This window comes from Gobius niger (assembly GCF_951799975.1).
Source record: "Gobius niger genome assembly, chromosome: 5".
NCBI classification, from domain to species: domain Eukaryota; kingdom Metazoa; phylum Chordata; class Actinopteri; order Gobiiformes; family Gobiidae; genus Gobius; species Gobius niger.
Window position 1 is genome coordinate 25,476,684 of NC_136856.1, and position 24,449 is coordinate 25,501,132.

Sequence of the window (24,449 nt, forward strand, 5' to 3'; positions counted from 1 at the left end):
TCTGGTTGTTGATAGGACAGAGACAAGTTTAAAGCTAAACCCCTATTTTACATTGGTTTGGGAAAGGAAGAAAGAGTATACCTAAGGTCCCCTGTGGTAGGTGAATATGACTTTATTTTAACCAGGGAAGGGTGAGGGGAATTTACTTCCATAGTGCTTTTACAGGTAGGTGAAGCTGCATTACTGTATGTAGCCACAGTTGCCATTGTCTGACAGACTGACAGAAGGATGGCTGGACACATCTCTGCCGACAGACACTCAGACTACATGGTTTTAAACTCCTCCCTTCTGAAACACATGCTTGGTCAATGTTGAGTCGAGAGAAACGGGAGAGAAAGACAGCTAGTTGGGACATCAACCTGAAGTACTTCCCAGCATTTTAAACACCAGCAGTGGCAGCAGATGCAGCATTATAATCCACACTGTGACATGCTATGTAAGTGTATGTAAGTCGAAAGGCCTTCCCAGTTCTATTTGTATTATGCACCCGGAACACACAAATGGCAACTTAATATGCAAAAAAAAACAAAGGATGTAGTTCAGCACTCCCGATTACAGCTGTGAGAGTTGACTCTGCCAGAGTTCTGACTCTACTCTAAAGGCGACATGGAAGCACTGGAAAGGTAAGTCTTTCCCAACAAAAATGATGTTTCAGCAGGTGCAGAGCCTCCTCAGTGAGAGAATAAGCGGCTGTAGACGGTAGCACTAGCCGCGTTAGCACTTGTGAATGTGTTGCGATTAGCCTATTGATTTATCATGGATTGGAATCAAGGTTAAAACTGTTCTACAGAGATGGTGTGGCCTTACAGGATAACCAAATATGATAAATTAAGAGACTGTGATTCCCCGCAAATTTTTCTACATGTGCAGCAAGCCTCAAAGTGATCAAACAGGTATTTTGGAAATGAGGAATTGTCCTTGCACAACTACAGATGGATTGTTGCGAGTTTACAAACTCACAAAAATCCATCTTGTGCCGCTCTGATTCACTTGAATTCACACCACTGTGGTTCGAGTCGTGGCAGCATTGCCATGAGAAGGCGGGTTTTATATTTGTCCACTGCAAAAAGCACGTTTATCTGAACTTCCAAACAACTCCCCTAAAAGTTCATCCTTTTCTCAAATGATCTAAACAGCAGCCATTCCAGATTTATATTATAGTGCAATTGATATTTGGACTGTAGGGGAAACCTGACAGAGAGGAAACCCTATTGTACATGTGTTTAGAAGTTCAGAGGTGATCTATACTTATCAAGGGTGGCATGGTGGCACAGCGGCTAGCGCTTGTGCTTCACAGCTAGAAGTTCCAGGTTCGATTCCCACCTGGACAGGGCCTTTCTGTGTGGGGTTTGCATGTTCTCCCAGTGTCTGCCTAGGCTTCCTCCGGGTACTCCGTTTTCCCCTACCTACTAAAAACATGTACAATAGTGATGTGTGACAATGGATGTAAATTAGCCCAAGGCTACAAACCGGCATGGTGTGTTCATTAACATGCACAATCCCTACCAAATAAACCAATTAAAAAAAAAAAATGAAAACGCCTGGAACAGAAAAACCTAAAACCATCTTTAATGTCAGTTTGATATACGATATTGTTTTGTTATTTGCTACGGAGGCACACTGGTCAACATAAATCACACAAACAGAGGTCCCTGTACAGTTGCCTGGGGGTGGGTTGTGGTGTTTTTGTAACGTACAGCTCTAACCAGGTCCGGTCGTGCTGGTTTCCCGTGTGTCGCTCTGGCATTCTTGGATGCTGCCGTGTAAGCCAATCCTAATACAGGCCTTGAAGTCTGATACTAGCCTGGGGATGCGGCTCCCCCAGTGCTCACAAAAACTGCTTCCCAGAGCTCGCCTGTCCCGTAACGGCATCCCATTACCTGCTTGGAAAGGCACGCACAGCATACCCCCATACACCCGCACTGTTTTCTTTAGCCACTGTAGCTTTGCCCTGCCACATGCTTGGATTAGATACACACACAAATATGCTCGGTAAATAGCAGGAAAAATATGAAACAAACTGGTCCAACTAAAAGAAACGCTCAACAAAGCTTTTACATTGTTTTTTGAAATCCCCATTTAATCATTTTGGATAGATGTTCGGAAAACAATGCAGGGAATTCCAACATCCTGGTTAAGAAAAAAAAAAGTGTAAACCATTTACTAACAATGATGAAAAGTGTGGGCCTGAAACATGCTCATATTCATAAATGGAAAGCCACAACACACAAACACAAGCTGAAAAAATGCCAGAGCGAGGGGGCTAATCCGGAATATTTACCCAGTGGCCCACTAATTACAGTCTGCAGGAATTCAACAGTGATTACAATTAGCAACATCAGGACTGGTCCGGAAAACGCTCAAAACACTGGCAGATGTTCAGACTATTTACTCCAAATGAGTCCTGCCATATAGTGCGAGAGAGAGCTACACAGCATGCACGAAACACATCCAAATCGTTAAAATATTGGAACATCCTTAAGAGTGTGTGGATATCGGCCAAGGACATGATGAATGTTCAAAGACTGGAGTATACTTTTGGAAAGAAAAAAAGCAATTTCACGAAAGGACATCTGCAGACCACATACTGTATATGGATGTGACTATAAGAGTTTTCAACATTGCCTTTATGGGGGAAAAAAGATACAATTAAACACTAATGACAGCTTTCATCAGGTATCGTCTATGCATGTTGAAAATACGAGACCGAAGAGACTGAAACATGCTTGGAATGCAGAATTTCTGTTTGAAATAAATAAATAAGCAAATAAAAACATGCAAATTAGTGTTTAGTGTCTTTGAGGGGCCTTGAGTGCACCAGACAGATTTCGAAACAAAAAAAAAAAACAATTGCGATGTTCCAGACAAATATTTTAATGCATAAACTGCTAAAATGAAAAGTCAAGGAAGTCATGATACTTTAAGACTGTCAATCAACATATTCCTGCTCAGACTGCCCTACATTAGAACAATACACAATAATCTACTTACAATTATTTATTTATTTTATCTGGACAGCGCCGTCTACAGCTTCCACCTTTCCCTGACATTCAAGAGTACCTCTGGGGGACAGCCACGTGATTAAATTAAATCTGTGATGGAATCACAAAGCGTCTATTTAAACACTTTACAATATGGCAAACTCAGAACAAACCTTTATCTGTTGCAGCTGAACCTCAGATTGCAAGACTTCACTATTCGGATCGGTGAAGATCTATCCCTCAAATGCCAGAGACAGAAGGAAAAACCTCAGCCTCCTGAGGTTAGGTTATTGCAGTCGTCAAAACCTTGATTGTGATTCGATATCGATAAACCTCGAAGCCCTATTAGTAATGCAGGTGAAATTAACGTGTATATATATATATAGCTTTTTTAATAATACAACTCTTAAATGTACGGTAACAAAAACATTCAAGACTTCTCTTTTTTTGTTACTCAGCTACAGACCATAATTACAACGCGCAGCTACGTTCTACTGCAGTAACAAACCACTTACAGATATTATGAGTAAAAGATTATCGTACATGCTGCAGCGTAAATGCTATTAGATATTTTCACAATGAAACATACGCAGTTCATTTTGCACACCATGTTGCTATACCAATAGCAACAAAAGTCTTTGGTTGTTTAGATATGTAAAACTTGAAGAATTAGCTTCAGGTTGAACTTCATTTGGGTTGTTTGAATGTCTGACCTATAGCAGATTTGGCACCATCTTCTGTTCAATGGCCACACTGCACAAGAAGCAGATTTGACAAGGGCAGGGAGAAAAAAGTAGAGCTCGAGCACTTAGAGGACACACAGTAGATCACAGAGAGCACCTAAATATATGAACTTTGTGTTGTTGTTTCATGTACTGTGAACGTATAGCTAAACACAAACACCTACACCTCTCTGGGAAATACGAACAATTGCCCAATATCGTAATATGAACAAAATAAGTGTAAAGTCAAGTAATCCGTTTATTATTTGAACTATGAGCTGCAAGCTGCACACTTACATGCTGTTCTCTTTCTAATCCTGTTTTATCTGATAAGGCCAGTTGGTGACTTCTGCTCCCAAACAAAGATCCATCTGGGAGCAATCTCCTCACTGTAAGTACTGCTGCTGATAGCACACAGGAAGCCAGTGCACATTACTGTAAACAAATAAGCTATTCAGTACCAGACCTGCGCTGGGAATTTCAGAGGTCAAAACCGCTGTGTGGAGGGTACAGCGCAGTCTCAAACCTCTCGCTCCACCTCCGGAATATGTTTTTTTTTTAAAGTAGAATCAAGACTAAACCACACTAAACTACAGAACTTTTGAACTTCTGCGTTATGGGTGTTGAGTACCAGACACCAGCGCATGCGTTTAAAAAATATGAACATACATGTAGTAACTAAGTGCGTTTGCTCTAGTTCGGCATTACCCAAATCTAAAAGCTTCTCGACTGGATAGGCCAGCATAACGCCTTTTTGAAAGCTGAGACCTACAAAACTTTTTGTCGCGTGGTCGCCGCGCTTATGTCACATTTTTGCAGCGTTTTTGTCTTGTTTTTGTCATGTGTTTATATAGATGTTATATAGATTATTAATTGTATTGTTTTTAATAATTTATTGTTTTGTGACTTGATTTTAAATTGATTATTTCTTATTTTTAATCATTTTTCTTTTAGTGATGATATTTTATTGACTGGCGGAGCTACATAGAGATGTTTTTGTGTACAGTTTTTTTTTTATGTTAATTTCTTCTTCACTTCATTTATTTGGAACTGGATGTGTTTGTTGTGTTTTTGTCACTTTTCAGTCACGTTTTTGTCGCCCTTTGATGCCTTTTTTATGGCTTTTTCATCACTTTTTAGTCATGCTATTGTTGCTTTTGTTGCTCTCTTGTCGCTTTTTTGTCGCGTTTTTATTCTCATTTTTTGCCGCCTTTTTTCAAGAAGCTTTAAAATATGTTCGGTTCAGGTGGGGGTTAAGAGGTGAAATAAATAAATGGCTGGGCTGTGGAGGTTCTGAGCTTTAAAAAGAGGTATGGCAGCCCCATATACTGAGAACAAGTTGCTAAAACCCTGCTCTCTTTATGCCCTCTTTATGTTTGTAATGCCGTTTTCAAAATTAGACAAAAATGGGTGTCATGTACCAACCACCCAACAGCGAGGTCTGTAAAGATGCTGAACCCAACTTCCACTCTAAAGACTAAATGAAGCCATCAAAGAACATGGATTGTTTCTTGTAGTTTTTTTCTCTACGGTTCACATCTATGAACATGAAAACCGTAATGGAACCCTCTTTGTAAAACAAGATGCATTCAGGTCAGAAACATGTCCAAAATGAGACAGAACAAAAAATAATGTAAAATAATCAACTCAATACTCAATAACTCAATAGTCGAAGGTCAATAGTGAGATACAGGTCTAACATGAATAGCTTCAACTCTTTCAAGTACCACAATCAAAGGAAATACTTGTGTGAGTTTTTTTGGAGAAGATTCAGTGTTGATCTGTTTATAGCTGTCACTGGTGCCTTTCCAAAAGCAATAGGACGTTGGAGGACACAATGCACTTGATAAAACAAAGAACAATGGAAAAAGGTCTAAATGAAAACAGAAATAAATTGATAGAGATCTTTTTAATTTCTTCATGCCATATTGCTGACATAATGGCAACAGCAATCACTTTTCTAACACTGCTGTTCATTGTTAATTTGCTGTCCGATAACCATTTCAATCCAACATATCTGAATTTAGGAGAGTCTAAAATAAAGTGCACCAATCCATCCATCGACAAATTACTTTTAGTCTAAAGAGTGCACTTTCTCCTGTCTTTCCATGTCCATCCCTTCCTCCCACTTTGTCCATCACACAGCTGGGCTCCGGCCTCTCCCCTGTCCGACAAAAGCCTCACATTGACTTCATTGACACCCCGGTGCGCCATTAATCTTAATTTGTCCCGTCATATCCTGCTATTGGTATGGAAATGGAGGCGGCCCATCTCCGGTGCGGCGCTCGAGTCGTGATGTGCGCTCAAACACAGTGGTGTGGGTGTCTGTCTGTCCGTTTGGCTGCATCCGCTCTCAGAGGCTCCTTGTTTAAATGTCATGAATGTTCCTGATGACACACTCAGTAGGAGGTGTGGGCAGGAGGGAGGCCTAATGTGCTCAGCTGCCCGGGAAGCCACTTCCTGAGAGCAGAAAGGGGCTTCCCATATGTCCACTCAGGGGCCGGACACCAAGGATCGAACTATATCGGCGATGTCGTCCTTTTGTTAAGTCTTAAACGAGTATTGGTAAACCACTGTGGCTAAAATACATGACTCAAACAGAGGAATGAGGGGAAATTGTGTAAAGTTTCAGTCAGAACTGCAGCTGAATTAATTTTTGATATTTGTATGCAATAAAAATGGTTGAGCAATGCCATCGTTGTGGGTTCTGTCTCTAAAGAAAAATATATTTTCAATGAAATTTAGATTTAATACTAGTTTGAAGTCAATTTAATAGGGCTGGGAGGATACACTTTTGTCAAGATCCGATACGTATCACGATACTAAGAGGCCAATCCGATACTTGGTATTGCGGCAAAACGTATTGCGATCCGATCCGATATTTGGTCCCAGCCCTACATTTTTCTGCTTTTTAATAACTTTTAAAAGAATATTTCAGGATTTTTGATATAGGGCTTAATTTCCTAGTTATCCGGAGTGTTGTTGATTTCTGGAGCCATTTTTCTTTTAATACATGCAGTCCTTATATTTGAGTTTAGTGGTGCTAGGCTAGTGCTAGGCTAGCACATGTCTATGGTAGTAATACCTAGCAGATCACTCCGCTGCTGCGTAGCTTACAACCAGGAAGCTGATGCTGCTCGAATATAAGTTATTTTAAATGCAAAATGGTTATATTAAAAAAATGATTCAGTCAACAAAGACATTTATATCCGTCGTCTGGTGTTATAAGTGATTTGCCTCAGGTGCACTGTGCATGGGTCAGACTGTTTTTAATGCAGGCTACTAGTTACCATAGCCATGCGCTAGCCAAGCACTCGCCTAGCACCACAAACCTCTTCAAATATAAGGCCTGCATGAATTAAAAAAAAAAAATCTCCAGAAATCAATAACACTCTGGATAACTAGGAAATGAGGCCCTATGTCATTGCAAAGCATTAAAAGTAATTTAAATCAAGTTTCATTAAATGAAACCCTGCGTAACTATTGCTAACCTATTGCCAACCTCACTGGCTTGATTGACTTGAGGACATTTCTCTCTCATCTTCTGACTGCTTCTGGCTTTGGTGCTTTTTTCCTGCCCTATGCACGGTATAAATAAACATGCCTTGCCTTCAAAAGCTTCTTCCTCCTCTTGTAGTTTAAAGTAAAGGTGGATGATTTCTTTCCCAGAGCCAACATATTGCTAACCTGCCTGGCTTGCAATTGGACAGATACCAACAGATTTCTAAGCCATATGACTGACAAGCAAATAAAAGGGGACAAATATACGGCATCTTTTACAGGAGAGCCACTATTGGATATGGCACATCGACCTAGAAACGTAAGCATGTCTACTAACAGTTTAAAATGCTTGACACCTTGAATGTAAAACACCGGCTTGCTGGACTCAAATGTACCGTGTATAAGCAGTAGGTTAGTAAGAAAATTAGAAAATATCTTGGATTCAGCAATAGATTGTGGTCAGTCTGGCCACTGTTCAGTGTACCCAAGCACGAGTTTGTTGCAATAATTACTTCGCTTTACTTGTTTAGATATTAATACAAGCTGATTCACCCACTGTACTCCTGTCACATCTCCGATAGTGGAGGAACAAGGTATTGTAAATCCATAGCTGATTAAATCATTGAGCTTAAGTGTAGGAGGCAGACAGAGACAGACGGCTGGCTGCGGGAGCTTAAAGGAGCACCGGGACACTCTCTATTCCCCGTGTCCTCTTTGACAAGGGCCAGACCGAGGCTTTGATCAGCACTCAGGAAATTTCATTAGGACGGAGATGGCTGGATAAGAGACTAAAGAAAGCTTTAGTGGATGGGAAGAGGAAGAGAATGAGATAAAAGGGCAGAAAGGGGATGAACAGAGGGCAATGATAAGACCATCTTTTCAAGTCATTGAAAAAAAAAAAAAAAGACTTGAATCTTGAATGCCGACTGTTGCACATGTCCATTTTCAGCACGTCATTCATCAATACCGAAGAAAAGTCTTCGCCACATATTGCATGGCTTGAATCTACATTAGAAATTGTTAGGACCAGGTGCGTAGAAATGAGGTGACAGCCCCCAGACAGTTTGCGTTTTGGAAAGTCTCCATGTGAATCTCTGTCTGGGACTGCGTCATCGTCATCAGATATGATTAATTGTAATCACTTTTTTATATATATTTTCCGTTTGTACATTGCATCATGTGTGGAAAAGTCTAAATTTCAATATTGATATATGAGATATTTTACAAAAAACATGTACAACACAACGCAGTGAAAGCATTTGTAAAAGCCTGAATAATTGCAAGGCATGTGAAAGTGAAGGGAAATATGCATTTAAATAGTATTTCCCAACAACACGCAACATAGTGATCTAGATGTGTAATAATTAGGGTAACACTTAACTACACCTTATTTAGCCATAATACATAATGATTTAACACTTAACAGTTTATGGGATGATTGGTGTCTTTGGCCAGAAAACCACACTTGCAACTTTCCCTGCACCGGGTCAGAGCCACCAATACACACTAATGGAATCACGAAGAAGAAGCTAACAGGCTAACGGGCAAAGCTAGCGCCACTTTAGCAGTATTTACAGCCAAGTTTGAATGACAAAAAGGATCTCCATTGTGTAATTGGATGTACAATATCCCTCTCTCCCTTTGTCTTTTCTGTCAGCGTAGTATTTACTCTCAATAATAATTAATGATTAGAAAAAAAAAAAGCATGCTACTACACCTGCAGTGGCGCTTATGGCCTCTAGGGGCATGAGTTACTTAGTTCTGCTTTAGTTATTAAGTGTTGTCAAACCAAACAAATTAATTGTTTTTGATGATTTAAGTGTTAATTCATCATTTATTAAAGCTAAATAAGGTGTAGTTATCATAAAGAGTTACAAAAATGAGCAAAACCAACTCATGAACAGTAAATAACTGGATTCTTGAATATGCACAGCTGTATTTGCACTTCGCTGCTTTCTGCACAATTGTAAATCCATTATTTATGGTGCCGTTTGTTGGGACAGGTATAATGTGTATATTTTGTGTATTCAGACTTCTACAGAATTCTACTACTTTATGTTTTTTGTTGCACAATTGCACAAAAAAGAAAATCCTAGTTTGATGCTGTATCTTCACTCATTCTCATTTTGAGCACCAAACACCCAAAAATATAAATGAAAAGAGCTTCAATGAAGAAAATGAGCTCGCCCCTGTGTCCAGATAAAGAGGATCGAAATAAATAAAGTAGAACCAGTTCAAGAGGCAAACCAAAGCGAGAGACCTCTATCCTCATCTATCACGGGAAACAAAGCGGAGGAGGAGACAGCCCATGGACTCACACACCGCTCATCCATCAAACAGCAAAGGGTCCCGGGACGTGTGTTTACCTTATCCATCATGTCGGGGCGGTTGGTGGCGGCCAGTACCGTGACGTCGCGGAGCTGTTCGATCCCGTCCATTTCTGTCAGCAGCTGGGCCAGGATCCGGTCCCCCACGCCACTCGAGCCGGAGGAGCTGAGGAGAGATGGTTGTGGACATTAATGAGTGGAAGCGTCGTATACATAGATTTGTGAAAGCAGGTGACTGGTTCAAATATTCACCCACTAACTCTCAGCCCTATTTGAAAACGCAGATATTGGTAGTGAGTATTTAGAGTATTTTTTGAGAGATTCCTTTTAAGTTTACTGCCTGCAGATTTTAGGTGGTCCAAAGTGCATTGAAACTACATCCTAACCCATTGAAAAATACCTCATAAATGTACAAACATGTGCCTTTGCTGTGAGCGGCTCATCTCTGCTGAGACATGACGGTAACTTTACCAGGAGTGGGTGCGTCTCCAGCTCGTCGCCATGGAGATGTCGACTAAAGTCAGTAGAATTTGAGATTAGGTTAGGTCCTCATCTAAATCCATTCTTTGATTACTCACTGCAGTAACAGCATTTTCTGCGTGGAGCTGGTCATTAGGAGGACATTCTGTACTGCAACAGTATAGTCCAAAATGTTACGCAGTGTGCCTTTAAGCAAAACTAAATTAATGATATTTGGTAGACGCCGTAAGAAATGTAAGAAATGTGCAACTACAAATAAATGGATCTGTTATTGAAATTGTGAAAGAAAACAAAAAAGATTCTTGGAGTAATAATTGATGACGGAAAGGCCATGTGGAATATATTGGGAATAAAGTATCAATAAATATTACTATATTGCAGAAGGCAAAGTACTTTTTTGATCATAAATCACTTCATTGTATTGTTCACTGGCATTACCCTATCTAAGCTAAATGCTGAGATTTGGGGAAATAATTATAAAATTCACCGATTTCAAGAATTCATCAACAACAAAAAAAAGGACTGACCAACAACTTTTGATACGTACCAACATACTGTTCTTGGAATTAAAAGTCATGAAATTGACTGACCTTGCAGATTATCAAACAGCCCAGATAATGTTCAGAGTACAGCAGAATGCCTTACCAAACAAAATACAAAAAACATTTTCTCACACAGCAAAATGTGAGCAGCCTCAGGAGTGCTGATGAGAATACATTTACTTAAAGGGACTATACGCAGTTTAAAATTGCCATCAAGCACGAGCTTAATATAGAAGGTGCAGTTACGCCTAAGACCTGAGGTGGCAGTAGTGAGTATAAAATGGCTAACCTCCATCCAGTCCATCCAATACAAAAATTCAAATCAACTATGAAAAGTTTTGTGTGGAATAATTGAAGACTGATAAAGTTTAAAACAATGCTCAAGCAAGTACATCTTCTTCTTCTTCACAGTTTTCAAAAATGTGTTTACCTTGTTGTTATTGTTATTATTTATCTGTTTTATGTTTGGAGTTTGGAGAAACTTTATTTAGGAACAGGACGCTGATGTTATTATTCGTGTTTGGAATATGGGGCGGGGTTGAATAAGTTCAACTCAAAACCCCACTCCTTTTTGGACACGTGCACTTGTAAACTTGGCTTTGAAAGCGAGTTCACAAGTTTGCTTTTGTTCTTTTTGATTTGTAACAGCCTTTATGTTTAAATTTTGTAGAGGTGCGTTGTGTTGGTCACATGTTATAAAATAGAAAATCATTCATTCATTAATTGATTTGAGATTTTTTTAACAAATGTCTCGGGAAAAGCGAGCTGTCAGACAGATGTGGTTGAAGCTTCTCCTGTATAGACGGGGACACAAACCATCAACTAAACTGCATTGCGGCCGTTTCCTCGGATCACACCCTGGTTATTTTCCACGGCGCGGCGCAGACAGCCATCCCTCTGGCTCAAAGGCACACAGACACAGCCTCTGTTGACAGGGTGAGCCAGCGGAAGTGCCAGACGTTATTAGCGCCGACAAGGCCATAGAGCAGCACAAAGGCGCTCTGTCACCGCGATACGGACAGGCAGCGAGAGAAGAGAGGGAGGCAGAGTTTGGCACAAAGACGGGAGACGCTGCCAAAGTAGCCAATTCTCGAAACCTTCTGTCTTTCATAATGGCTCGTGTGCGCTGCACTTGAATGTTCCTTGGCTCATCCCGTCCTCTCTTCATTCCAGCAGTTTTGAATTGTGGCAGGTCGGCTGACAGATTTACAGGTGCTTCAAAAAAAAAAAAAAAGGGAGAATATATTCGCGGCTCAGGCTGTCTGCTTGTGTCAACACTTTTTTTTTTAATTCCTGCAGTTGAGCCATTTCATTGATTAAACGCGGCAGGAAGTGAAGGCCAATAAATAACCTCCAGATCAGTGCGGCTAAGTGCATTTTTCAAATTGCTAAAAGCTTTACCGTCAGCTTCTGGTCTTTTGCGGCAAACGCCAATACCGCACAGCAATGCAAGTTGACAATACGCAGAGCTACAATTCATGTGCGGTTAGGTTTGTACAGGATTATTTAATGACGACAATACGCCTCTTTACAATGTCGGATTCTTTACATTTTGTTTGCAAGCTGAAACCAATTCAACACAATGAAATGTAAGCAATTTCGTAAGCATCTTGTGGGTTGTGTTAGAGAGTTGATCATTCTGAATCTGTGGCAACATAATAAGACTTTATTTTTTCTGTATTTTCCGTTTTCCTTTTTTCTTTCTACAATAACATATAGAACGTGCGATAGAACAAGACCTTGCGGAGTCCAAGAGACACATGAGTCATGACTAAATTCAACAAAAAGAGTTGGTTTTAAGCTTTTTGCAGGTATTTTGTAATAATGTCAAACATATCTATATCACTATCTTTCAGTTTGCTGGTTAGAAAATGCCATACTGATCTACAACAGCTTCCTGATCCTCCAAGTGAGCGGTATAAGCCCCGCCCACTCCCCCTTCGCTGCTATTTCATTAAATACTCTGCTGTAGTGAAGCTATGGCGAGTGTTTGTACTTAACAATGAGAAGATTAAAGGAGCTACACCCGATTTTACGTCTAGAAATGGAATAAAAATTATTTTATCCTTCTTAAATATATTGTAAACTCAAACGTATGCGGGGCAAAAACGGCATGCGGCAAATTATAAAACATTTGTATCAATTTCGTGAACTTTTTTCCTAGCATTTTTGTGAACATCACCGTGAAAAGTGACCCTGCAAGTTGCGAAATGTGCCTATAACTTGTCCCTGTAAAAAAAAATTGAATGCTGCAAATATATAAGGAAAGTTATGAATGAGTTTGAACCACAACTAACACTTTAACTTAGTGGCTTCCCGATAAAAAAAATCAGTTATAGGGCCTTTAAGCTTATCAAGAGATCAGGAGGTGACGAAAGCATTTCCTGGATCCGAGGGACCTCAGGAGGAGAAAAGCTACTGGAGAAGATTGAAAGATTACTCAAAGAAGCGCTCAATGTGTTTTTGATGAGAGAACATTGCAAAAATAATTTAAAGTCGATTTTGCACAATAATCCCCATTTAAATGTATTTCCTACAAATCAATCCTACTTCTAATAGTTTTTTGTTTGTAAAATGTATGGAATAAACATATCATTGTTTCTAATTATGATTCTAGAAACTGTTCTTTAAAGTCAGTATAGTACAGCTACATTATAGTCTGCCTCGTAATACAGTGATGTAAATGTTTGGCCTAAATGATTGTGTCAAACCATGTGTCTCCCTTCATTTTGAAGCCTCTGAACACATGGCCTACAAGCCGGTCCTGTCTGCGCTCCTTCCTCCGACCTTTATTTTTATCGAGGAAGCACGCTGCATTTTTGGCCTTTGCCATCTGCTCCGCGCGGCACAATGAAGGCTCTATGGTTGTCCGGTGTGTGTCCTCGGCCCGTCCGCCGTCCCCCTCCACCCGCCCCCGTCCCGCTTCCTTTGGGGCACAGATGTTCCCAGTGCCATCCCACTGAAGCACCCCGGGACAAGCCACTGCTCTGTGTTTCGCCGGCAGAGGCAGGCCACAGGCGGCTGAGGGGATGCCGCGGGAACTTAGTGGCTTCAAAGTCATCGCAGACATTCGCAGATATGTGGCAGTGATTCATAAGAGCGTCTTTGTGAAGCGATCAGGGACAGCATTTATGACTGGAAAATAGACAACAATGAAAAATGTTTGAGGGATGTGTTAGCATGTATGTGTCACCCCTAAAACCCACTGCAAAACCAGTCAGTTAACGGGAAATATGCCCTCTTTTGTTTTGTGGATAGCGTTTTGTAAAAGTATAATAAGTAACAAATTATTTTTTTCTTTCATTGTTTGGCCAATCACTTTCATTCGTCATCACAAAACTAGAGTGTTGGTGATAATGGTAAAAGTGCCCATTTAGTGCTGCTTTCCAATTCATTCACTTGATAGGCAGCCACAGAACGTATACGTGCCCAGTTTCAGGCCAAACAAAAAATATCTGGTACACAACAATTGAAGACATGGAGTTTCTAAAGTTTGTTGACAATTACACGAGAATGTGAGAAGAAATGTCTTCCACATTAGAGTTAAAACGTATTGATGGATTCGACGGCAGACGTGGCAGAATTTTTTTGCTATGAGGACACGTAGCTGCCACCCAATAACAAAGGATGTTTTGATGTAAACAACCCCATGTACTGTACCTCCCTCTCTCACTGGCCAGAGCATCGATCTCATCAAAAAAGACGATGGAGGGAGCGACCGCCCGGGCCTTCCGAAACACCTGCAGAAAACAGTGTTAACAATGGCAGAGTGGAAATACAGGACGAATGTGACAATAACAGTGGTGCCACAACACAAAAACATGCACAGGAAATACTCCACATACTCCACTTACTGAGGAAACCAACATCCATTCAATGTATAAATACTCACTAGTCACTAAACACTTTTAAATAATGAGGTGTACGGTTCACAATGCACGAGAACTCACCTCTCTGACGGCTCGCTCAGACTCTCCCACATATTTGCTTAGTAATTCTGGACCCTAGAAAACAAACATGATACGAATTAGCAATGTCCAAATAATCAAAATTTGATCAAAATCCCCAATCTTAACAGATTCTGGTTTGGAGTTCGGAAGGAGTGAAGTGGAGTATTTTTACTTGTTAAATGGTCCTGGAGCTGAGGTTCATTTGAAACATCTATCTCGTCTATGCTCATGAATCACACACTTTACTTTTACTTGTCATGAGTAAAAGCAAAGTGTGTGGGTTTTTTGTTTTGTTTTCCCCCTTTAGTCATACAGCCAAGCCCTAAGAATCACTGGGAAAGTTTGCAACATTTCACCTTCTGTTCTATAATGATCAGCATTAACTTGTTATTTTGTTTGACCAACCTTTACTCTACATGTATATCACCAGTGGCTACTTCACTACTAATCCTTCGCCTTTTGACAGAACACTATGTTGACCAGAATTCATCTCATCACACTATTTCTTTCAGTAGGCAGTGATTATCTGTTTCCAGCTATTTAGAGCACCAAGTGTATAATGAAGACAGCAGAGGCTACAGTATAATGTGTCTCACCCCCAAGGGCTTACAAAGACTTGAGATACCACTAAAGCCTGTCCGTGAGTAGAGCGCTGCTGCGTGCCCCCAAGATAAAGCTAATCCTCTGATTGTTACTGTATAATTCATACTTGTGCACATTCAAAGAGAACGGTACATTTTTTAGATTCCTCAACATGTTTCCTGTCTCTCCTGAAAGGTCCTTTCAATCCTTTTAGATGCCGCTGACACTTTAAAGCTGGGCTAATTGTCGTCAACTCGGAACTAGATTTACAGCCAAAATGATAAAGTTGGGTTTTGACAAACACATGCAATACTGACAACCAGCAATATATTTGCTGCAAGTGTACTGTCTGATACATTGCCATTTTATCATTGTTGTGATACCAACAAATGCATATATTGTATATTTCCCCGAATTCCCCCTTTTATATTTTTTGTCAAATGTTATTCTTTATATATAAGGAGACCTAAATGTAAAGTTTATTTAGTTTTTTCTCCAGAAACATTTATGATTGCCCCATATGAGGTACCGTATTTTCCAGACTGTAAGTCGCACTTTTTTTTTGGCTGAGTCTCCGACTTATACTCAGGTACAACTTATATATCAAAATATATAATTCCATGTTTGTTATTTTCACACTGACAGCCGCTAGGAGGTGCTTTAGGCTTGTGTACCAGTATCAGCTGCTCATGTACCACCATGTCTACACCAAAAATGTAGAAAGAAAGTTTGGCGAAAAGCGCAGGTTACTCTTACTGCAATGTAGAAAACATAAAAAGCTAATCGCGGACTAAAAGCTCGCTGGCCACAATTAAAGGAACGAATTCGCAAATGGGTGCTTGAACAACGTGTTGCCGGGAGAGGCTCGTCAACGGTGCAGTTATGCCTCCATGCCCAGGTAGTTGCCAAGGCTGGTGCGACTTATACTCTGGAACGACTTACATATGTTTTTTCTTCTACATTATGCATTTTTTGGCTGGTGCGACTTATACTCCAGAGCGACGTACAGTCCGGAAAGTACAGTACACATGTTTAAAACAACTATGGATTTTACTGATAACAATTGTAATTGATTTAGTCGCACTTCCAAAAAACATTTTACATGATGCATGTTGTTTATGTTAACATTCTGATTATGTTTTTTTGAAATAAATATCCAAATTGAAGGCAGATTGAGCCCCATGCTATCAGTTGTAAGATCCTTTGAGCAAAACCAGTTGTCAAAAACCTACACAAAACTCTCTCCCACAACCAAAGTCTGACAACCAAGAGATAACGCTCAGTAACAGAATTTTGCAGCGACGATGACTTATAGATAGAGGTATTGTATGTTCAAAAACTCATACTTGTAAGGGATGGAATGTTCAGTTGTGATTGAAGTACCTTTTATAAACCTGAGGAAGTATACTGTATGTAGCACATGTAGTGTAATATATTGGTGTAGGCCCCTGTATCAAAATAGTACAGTAATATCACCAACTATACAACATCTTAGACACTAAGGATCTCGTAATGAAAATTATTCTGCACAAGAACCGTTTACTTTGTACTGACTTAAATGCCCAATAACTTTTTATTTAGGCTTTTTTAAGTACTTTATCCTGATTTTTGAAGTATGACTTAAATATTGTATGCTTGGAAACTATTCTTGGTATTGAAGACATTGTTTCTTTTTTATGCTGCAGAATAGAATCAAGCATGTTTGTGATGATGATATAATGGTAAAAAATAGGCCCTTTTAAATAATAAGGTCGTGGGAAACCAGCTCAAATATACTCTCCAATACCCTCTTCTCTTTCTCTCAAAAGCAGATAAACATCCAGCCAGTCGCCATAAGAACTTCCTCTTTCTGCAATCCACCCTTTCAACACCTTGGGGCCGGTGGAGGACAGGACACTTAACTGCAGGCCTTTTGTCTCCTGTACTAAGTGTGCCGCTTGACTCCGTAATCCCAGGTTCCTGTGCTGGACAAGCTGACTTAAAAATCCACTGACAGTATCTGCGGATGTGTGTACGGCGCGGAGGAAACTCAAATTGACAAGAAGATAATAGCCCTTCTCTTCTCGCGGAGGAAACGGTTAAGCCTTGAAGTACCCGAAATCGGGATAAGGTATCTTCCATGTCAAAGCAGCGGAGAAGTTGATAGTGTTATTGCAGATGCTGTCGACGGGGGGCAGGATGTTTTTCATAGACCAGATCGCTTCCTGGGGACTTGAGCCGCGCCGCATAGATAACAGTGGTCAAAATAAAACATTACTTGGACTGTAGGAACCGAACGAAGTAATGCTCTGTAATAGTTTGGTAGTGAGGCAAGCTAAAATGGAAAGTAAATGCATAAATACATTTACAGTAAGTAACACCCTGAAGTAATAAACAAGATACAAAAAGTGCAAACTATGCATCAAATGCCCTTAAAACACATCTGTTTGCGTCAAGCTGAGCAGCATTTTGACTGCATTTTTAACTCTCTATTTTTATATAATATATTGTGTATTTTTGCCTTATATGTGCAGCACTTTGGGCACCCAGTGTTGTTGTAAATGTGCTATATAAATAAAGCTGACATTGACACACTAACTAAGCATAGCAAAAAAAGTATTAAAATGAGCAAGTATCCCTGTTATTATCGGGGGTTTTAATGTTCCGGTTTTGTCTTTGATCATATAATCTAGTATATGGCCGAGTGTCACTGATGAAGCCTATTGGATGAGAGGCAAAACGTTATACACTTCAACTACAGAGTACAGAAGATGTCGCAAGAACCTTCATTGAAGATATCAACGCAGTTCCTCTGACTGTAGAATCCTGAAATTAGCAGTTTCCAGGTAATGACAAACTTGGATTCTCCAAACGTAACGGGGATGTACCGACATATATTTCCTGATTATATACAACTTCCGATTTCTTGCACAAGTTCGGTTAGTCATTAACAAACATGGTGCGACGCCCCTTTATCTGGATTCAAGAGGAGAGTTTTTTAATTTGTTTTGTATGGCCTAAAACTCGAACCCACCAAGCGCACCCTTGATTTTAAAAGTTTTAGCTCAAGTCGAGGAAGCAATTTATATACTACATATACTTAATGTACCTTAATCAACCCGAAATGATAACTGACTCACCAACTCATATCAAGTATAGCTGCACAAAATACGGATAACGTTTAGGTGTACTTTTCTGTCCACTGAATTTGACCCATCCGTCAAAAAAAAGTCACCATAACCAACTTGGTAGTTAATTTGTAGCTGTACCATTCCTCTTCTAATTCTTATAGGCAGTACATGAGTTGAAGAGTACAAGACATACTTGTTTGACAGTTGCTGCTAATGCCCATTAACATAATATATTGCCCTCCACCAAAAATGTGCACACAACTGAGAAAGGGTCAATAACATGCAAAAACGTCAGCCCTAAATAACCCGTCTTGTTTACCAGCACAGCTATTTCCTGGTGCCTACGTTAGAGCCTCAAAAGGTTAAATAGCTAAAGTCAACTCATGCCTTTTACAGCCCCAGTTAGAACAACAGTGCTTCACCCTCTTCCAGCGCGATTCATGAAAAACAAAGCCGGCCTCAACTGTCACTGACATTTGCCGTTAGCTTAATGACACCGGCTGAGAGCTTCTGTCGTGCCCCTCTGTCTCGCACGGCAACAGCTTTGAAAATAGCCACTGATCAACAATTCAACAAGCTGATCAATCAATCTCTGTCGTGGCGGTCCGGACAGGCAGGGGGGCAGTGGAGGATGGTCTGATGAATGAGAAGGGACAAACATGGAGTCAGAGGTCACTGGAGGGAGCCCACTAAAGAGGAAGTGGCGCGGTCAGACTGTCTCCAAGTCATTAGCCAAGTATGTCTACGTTTAAACAGCACTGACATCATGGGTGTGGGACACAAGGTAAATCAGTTAAATCTGTACTAACCACGCTTGTTTTCAGGATTTTTTACAACATAAGTGTTTGAAAGGATAGAATGGAATGAAATGAATGATAAAGTGTGAAGTGAATAACAAATGCAATACATGCAGTATTAAAAAAGAAAACATGAAACGGCATGAGGACAAGAGTAAGAAACAATTTGTATATTTTGATGACTGATGATGAAAAACGTAATTACGATTATGATGTTGATGAAAAAACAGTTTGAAATGTTGTGAACATTGTATAATTTTTACATTTTGACCCTGGGGCTCAGCCTATCATGCAAGTCATGAACCTGTTACAAAACAATTTATCAACAAACATTTTTGTCAAAGGCACATGATCCTCAAGAAATGGTCAAGCGACCCCCTCTTCTGAATCCCAACCCACAGGTTTAACCTACCTCAACATCTTGCACTGAATACAACACAAAGTATCACACATTATGGACAAGGTCCTCCTTACCTTGATGGCTAAGAAGTTGAGTCCACTCTCATTGGCTAGGGCTTTGGCGATCATGGTCTTGGAGCAGCCTGGGGGCCCATACAGCAGCAATCCTTTGGGTGGCTGGATGCCCATGCGAGTGAAGGCCTCGGGGTGCCTCAGGGGCCACTCCACGGCCTGCTTCAGTTTTAGCTTCACCTCCTCCATCCCTCCGACATCTGCCCACCGCACCTGCGTACGAGCATAAGCAGTTTGATTGGAGACATGACAGTAAAGGGTGGTGTGACATTCATCAAACTCAAACCCAGAACGATGTACTGCATAAAATGCTAACTTTATGAGACGTGCTGACATTGAATACGCTTAACTGTGGCTAGTCCAAAAATAGTCTTTTCATAAATCATCGGATTGGCCTCACGGATTGGCTCCCTCACGCTTTATCCAATCCAGATTATTATTTTTTCCCCCTAGGTTGGACCTGAAACCAACTACCAATTTTGGATTGGTGCATTTAAAATACTAACATGTAAAACAATCATAAAGTTGGCAATAGCAGCAAAAACATTTTCATAATAGTTGCTGAAGAATATTCCAGCTCAGTCATCTTTTATAAGATAGGACAGCACCAATTTTCAGTTCAAAACAAAATCCACTGCCAGCGATAAGAGCAGCCAACCAAATGAACTCTGATTGGACGCTCATGTCAACAATGTTCTCATGTAGCCTACAAACAGAAAAAGTCAAGGCCCATTTTAGAAGGGCATCATAGCACGAAGGAGCTCTTGTAAATCCACTATCCTCTTCAAAATGTAATATGTTCATAGCTGCAGAGATGTGTGATTTTGCTATTTGCTGGAGATCCACAGAAGCCTTTGTGATTTGCTAATTACCGATTGCGATTCATCTCAAAGCCCTAGTAGCTTGGTGGTTCGGAACAAGGCTTTTCCGATTCAGGACACAATGGGCTCAATCCTTTAATGATAAATATTTGTAAAGGCATGTCCATCAGAGCAAAGGTTGTCTTCTGAAGAGAGTGTTCTTGAATTGAAGAAATATCACCTCTCTTCCTTTCTCTTCGTTCTTCATTTCTGAGGCTCTTCTTCTGGTAACGCTGTCGTTGCATTGGTATCAAACCTTCTTACATGCGCTTCTTCACTGACCCTTCATCGACCTTTCTAACTTGTCCGATCTTCAAAAGTTCAGGGATCATATAACCTCATTCTAGCCGTAGTAAACAACGAAAATGGAACAGAACTTCTTGACAAGGGCAAGCGGTGAGCCAAACACAACAATCACGTCTATGATTATGATACAGTATGATGTAGTACAATACAACCCGATGCTGCACTTTCGAAACTCCACTCGTGTCAATTACAAGAGCATTCAACCCTGAAAGCTATGATTGCACGCTGATGTCATCCATACTTTCGAGCGCAACCAACAAAGGCGACCTCTTCAACTTGGGCCTTTTGATGCCATCTTGTACAACCGTAAGAAATGATGGGAAAAAGAAAACATCAAAATATAGCAGAGAGTAGCCAAAATATTTAGTCGGGCAAAAGTACTGTTAAGTTTTTACTTAGTTTTACACTGTTCAAACTAGTTCTGCACAATATATCGCAAAACATATCGTATCGGGATATTAGGTGATGCAATATCCGTATAACAAGAAGCCACAATATATCGCAACATCACTAAAGTCTTCATCAGAATGAGACAATTTTTTTTGCAAACTCTGCCAAAAACAAATGAGTTAGTTTAACATTTACTAACCTTGCTCAATTTTAGTCTTGATTTTGTCCTGATGTAGTGTTATTTCAAGTCAGGTTTGGACACGGCTTGCTGAAAAACGAGTTACAATTTTATCGCAAATCGCAAGTTACCTCAATATTCTTCAACCCTAGTTCAAAAGTCTGACTTAAGTTTTTGTGGTGATGTAATCGCAGAGACAACCCATAAATAAACTCTAATTCCATATCAGCCACTTAGCACAAGCCCTATTTTACAATTTTCAGGAAAGAATGCTTCAGAATCCTCATAGAGATGACAGGTACTACGTCCATTACCTCATCGTGTGTGTGTGTGTGTGTGTGTGCGTGTGTGTGTGTGTGTGGCTGCGTGTGTGTGTGTGGCTGTGTGTGTGTGTGTGTGTGTGTGTGTGTGTGTGTGTGTGTGTGTGTGTGTGTGTGTGTGTGTGTGTGTGTGTGTGTGTGTGTGTGGCTATGGGGAGGGGGGTGGGGAGAGCAGTGTTGTCCGTTTGGAAGAGTGGGTGGTTGGGTGGGCGGGAACTGCTTTTAATCTGTAAAGCACTTTGTGTTACAACCTTGTATGAAAAGCGCTTTATAAATAAAGTTTTGATTGATTGATTGAGGTATTGCTTTTTTCTGTGGCTGCAATTAGCCTTCTGATTGGCTGAGGATATAACCAGTGATAACTAAAGATGCTGGAGAAGAAAATGACCCCAAACATCTATTTGATCAAAAATGACTTAGAAGCTTTTGTTACTTACATATTAAAGTGTAGCGGGAAGACTAAGAAAATATTTTAATTGTAAAAAAAAAAAAAAACACGCTGTCACAAAACACTGAAGAAACTGTACTTGAGTAAATGTAACTGATAAATACCCTCGTCTTAAACCCCATTGAAAAAAGAGAGGGATAATAAATAGCGGGGTTTGAACTATGAAGTGCTGCTAGTTTGGGGAGTGGGCCAAGACCTGTCCGCCTGATGAATGGAAGGCGCCCGGGCGGGAGGAAGGGAGTACAGCAGTGATCAACAAGAGGATATTAAGCAGATAAGGTTGGAAAAATCTCCTCTGAGCGCGTCTCTGAGCTCTATATCACCAGGCCTTTCTATCTCTTTATTACCCATCGATTTCTTGCCTTTTTAGTCTCTCTTTTGCACACCTCTGCTCCCCTTCCTCTGTATAACCAATCACTAAATCCTCTCTCTCCCTCTCTCTCTCTCTCTCTCTCTCACAGTCTCACTTATTCCACTATCTGCTTTTTTATCTGGCCTGGCTCTCTCATTGACTGTGTCTACATGCACACAGAGGCAGAAATCAGGTTACACACCGAAGGCGGCGGGCGCACGTCTTCTGTGCTAACACGGTTAGAGGAAAGTGCATGTGCATATAGGTCAATAATCTGATTTGTCACAAAAACATGGACTGCAACAAAAAGTGTGTGGAATAACACTGTTACATTTGCTGGCCAAGTTTGTAGTTCTATAATATTACCAAGAAGAACCATGCTTTTAGATTCTATTGCCATGCTTTTTCATGCAGTGAAGTGAAATTGTTTGTTGTATTATCTACATAACTTCAATCTATGACAATTGCATCATTTATATTCTCATGACTACTATATTTGCTGTAGTGACTTCTGCTTCAACTACTCTATCACGATCACTCCATCTTTCCTGCTCTTCCTCCGCCGTCTTGGCCCTCTCTCTCCCTCTCTCTTCATGCAGAGGTAACACATCCCAGGCCACCGGCGCCGTCTCCGGGGAACCAAGCACCTAATGGAAACCTGGCGTCTGGCCACGTACTGTAAATACCCAACGATTTATGGACAGCGCAGGAGAGGGGGAGAGGGCGGATGGAGAGGAGGGGAGAGGAGATAGATCGGAAGCGGCCAAATGAGCCAGGAGACTGATTCAGACCACTAATGAGTAATGAAATGAAATAAGCAGATAAAAGCTATGGTTAAAGACACATAGACTACACAGGAAACAGCTGAGCGGCGGTAAAATGATACAGTGCGCGGTGAGTTACAGAGGAAGTACAGCAAGGAGATGGAAGGGTGAAGGACTCATCAATTTGGTGACTTTGCAAAAAGGCTAAGTCCCGCCTCCTCTGTGTTGTCATGCACTGCTATTAGACAGAGAGATAGTTGATTTGAATTGGAAAAGCATCATGATTTGCTTTTAGTTGGAAAAGTACAAGGTGCAAAGAAAGGATGGAATATTTAAAATCCTATTTTGATCTGGTCATGTGATGATCTGCAAATCTATTGTTATTTTGTGTTTCTAAGCTTTAAAGGCCCCATACCTGTTTTTGTGGTCCTAATTCTTCACATGGATAAGTTTATAGACACATTTCACTACTTGCTTTGTCACTTTCACAGAAATGCTAGAAAACTAGACAGCACGTTCATGAAATTGTTCAAAATAAATATTATAATTAGAGGCACAGTTTTTTTTCTAAAGGAGGACAAAGCAAATGTTGTTCCATTACTAGAAAACATGGTACAGTGTCTTTAATGATACATATAGTTCCACATTTAAATGCTGTCAAATTCATTGTAGCATGTTTTCAAAAAGTACAGCCATTGCTTCAGTCCTTACCTCGCCTCTCAGTTGCTACTAGTCACTTGCCTACCCGTTTTTATCTATTTATTTATCTATTTAATCTTTATTTGTAACTCACTGAGATTTACAAGTGCCTTGGCCAAGAGGCCACAGGTTATAAGGATCCATAAACAATGCACAAGAACAAAGATAACACAGGAACATCTTTGATGAAACATCTGCCACCACCACATCTTTGTTCTAGCTTAAACACCAGCTCTCAAATACACAGTTCATTTTGCAGCTGATTCACTCAGCAGAACAGAAAAACATGTCCTCATCTCAGTCCTTACTCTGGGAAGTGGCAGGAGGAAACAATCCTCTGACTTGCTGTCCGCTATGTTCTTGAAATCTTTATTTATTTATGCGAGATACTGCAAATCAATCATAGGAATTAATATGAGGCGGAAGACTGACCTCGGTCAGAGGTAACGTGTCTCTTCTGTGCATAGTTCATTGCAATGTAGGAATTTGCAACTCCATTGCACCACCAATCACCATTGGCTCAGGTTAGGTGTTGAGAGACTGCCTTATAACCGGGAAATCAGCAGTTCAATCACAGTCTGACAGTATACAAGCCCCATGCCCAAGAGTGAGTGATGGATGGAGGTTGGCACACATAAACAGGGATCTCTCCCCCTAAGTGTGGGGAGT

General features: G+C 40.4%; 1 protein-coding gene across 1 annotated transcript in view; it reads right to left on the bottom strand.

Annotated features, from left to right (window-relative positions):
- The window catches only part of afg2a (AFG2 AAA ATPase homolog A), a 145,195-nt gene that overhangs the window by 94,791 nt on the left and 25,955 nt on the right, over positions 1-24,449 (bottom strand). The window contains exons 12-15 of the mRNA XM_079557264.1: positions 19,467-19,676; positions 14,504-14,557; positions 14,214-14,293; positions 9,571-9,697 (exon numbers count right to left, since the gene is read on the bottom strand). Coding sequence (XP_079413390.1) covers positions 9,571-9,697; positions 14,214-14,293; positions 14,504-14,557; positions 19,467-19,676 — 471 coding nt within the window. The remainder of the gene's footprint in view (positions 1-9,570; positions 9,698-14,213; positions 14,294-14,503; positions 14,558-19,466; positions 19,677-24,449) is intronic.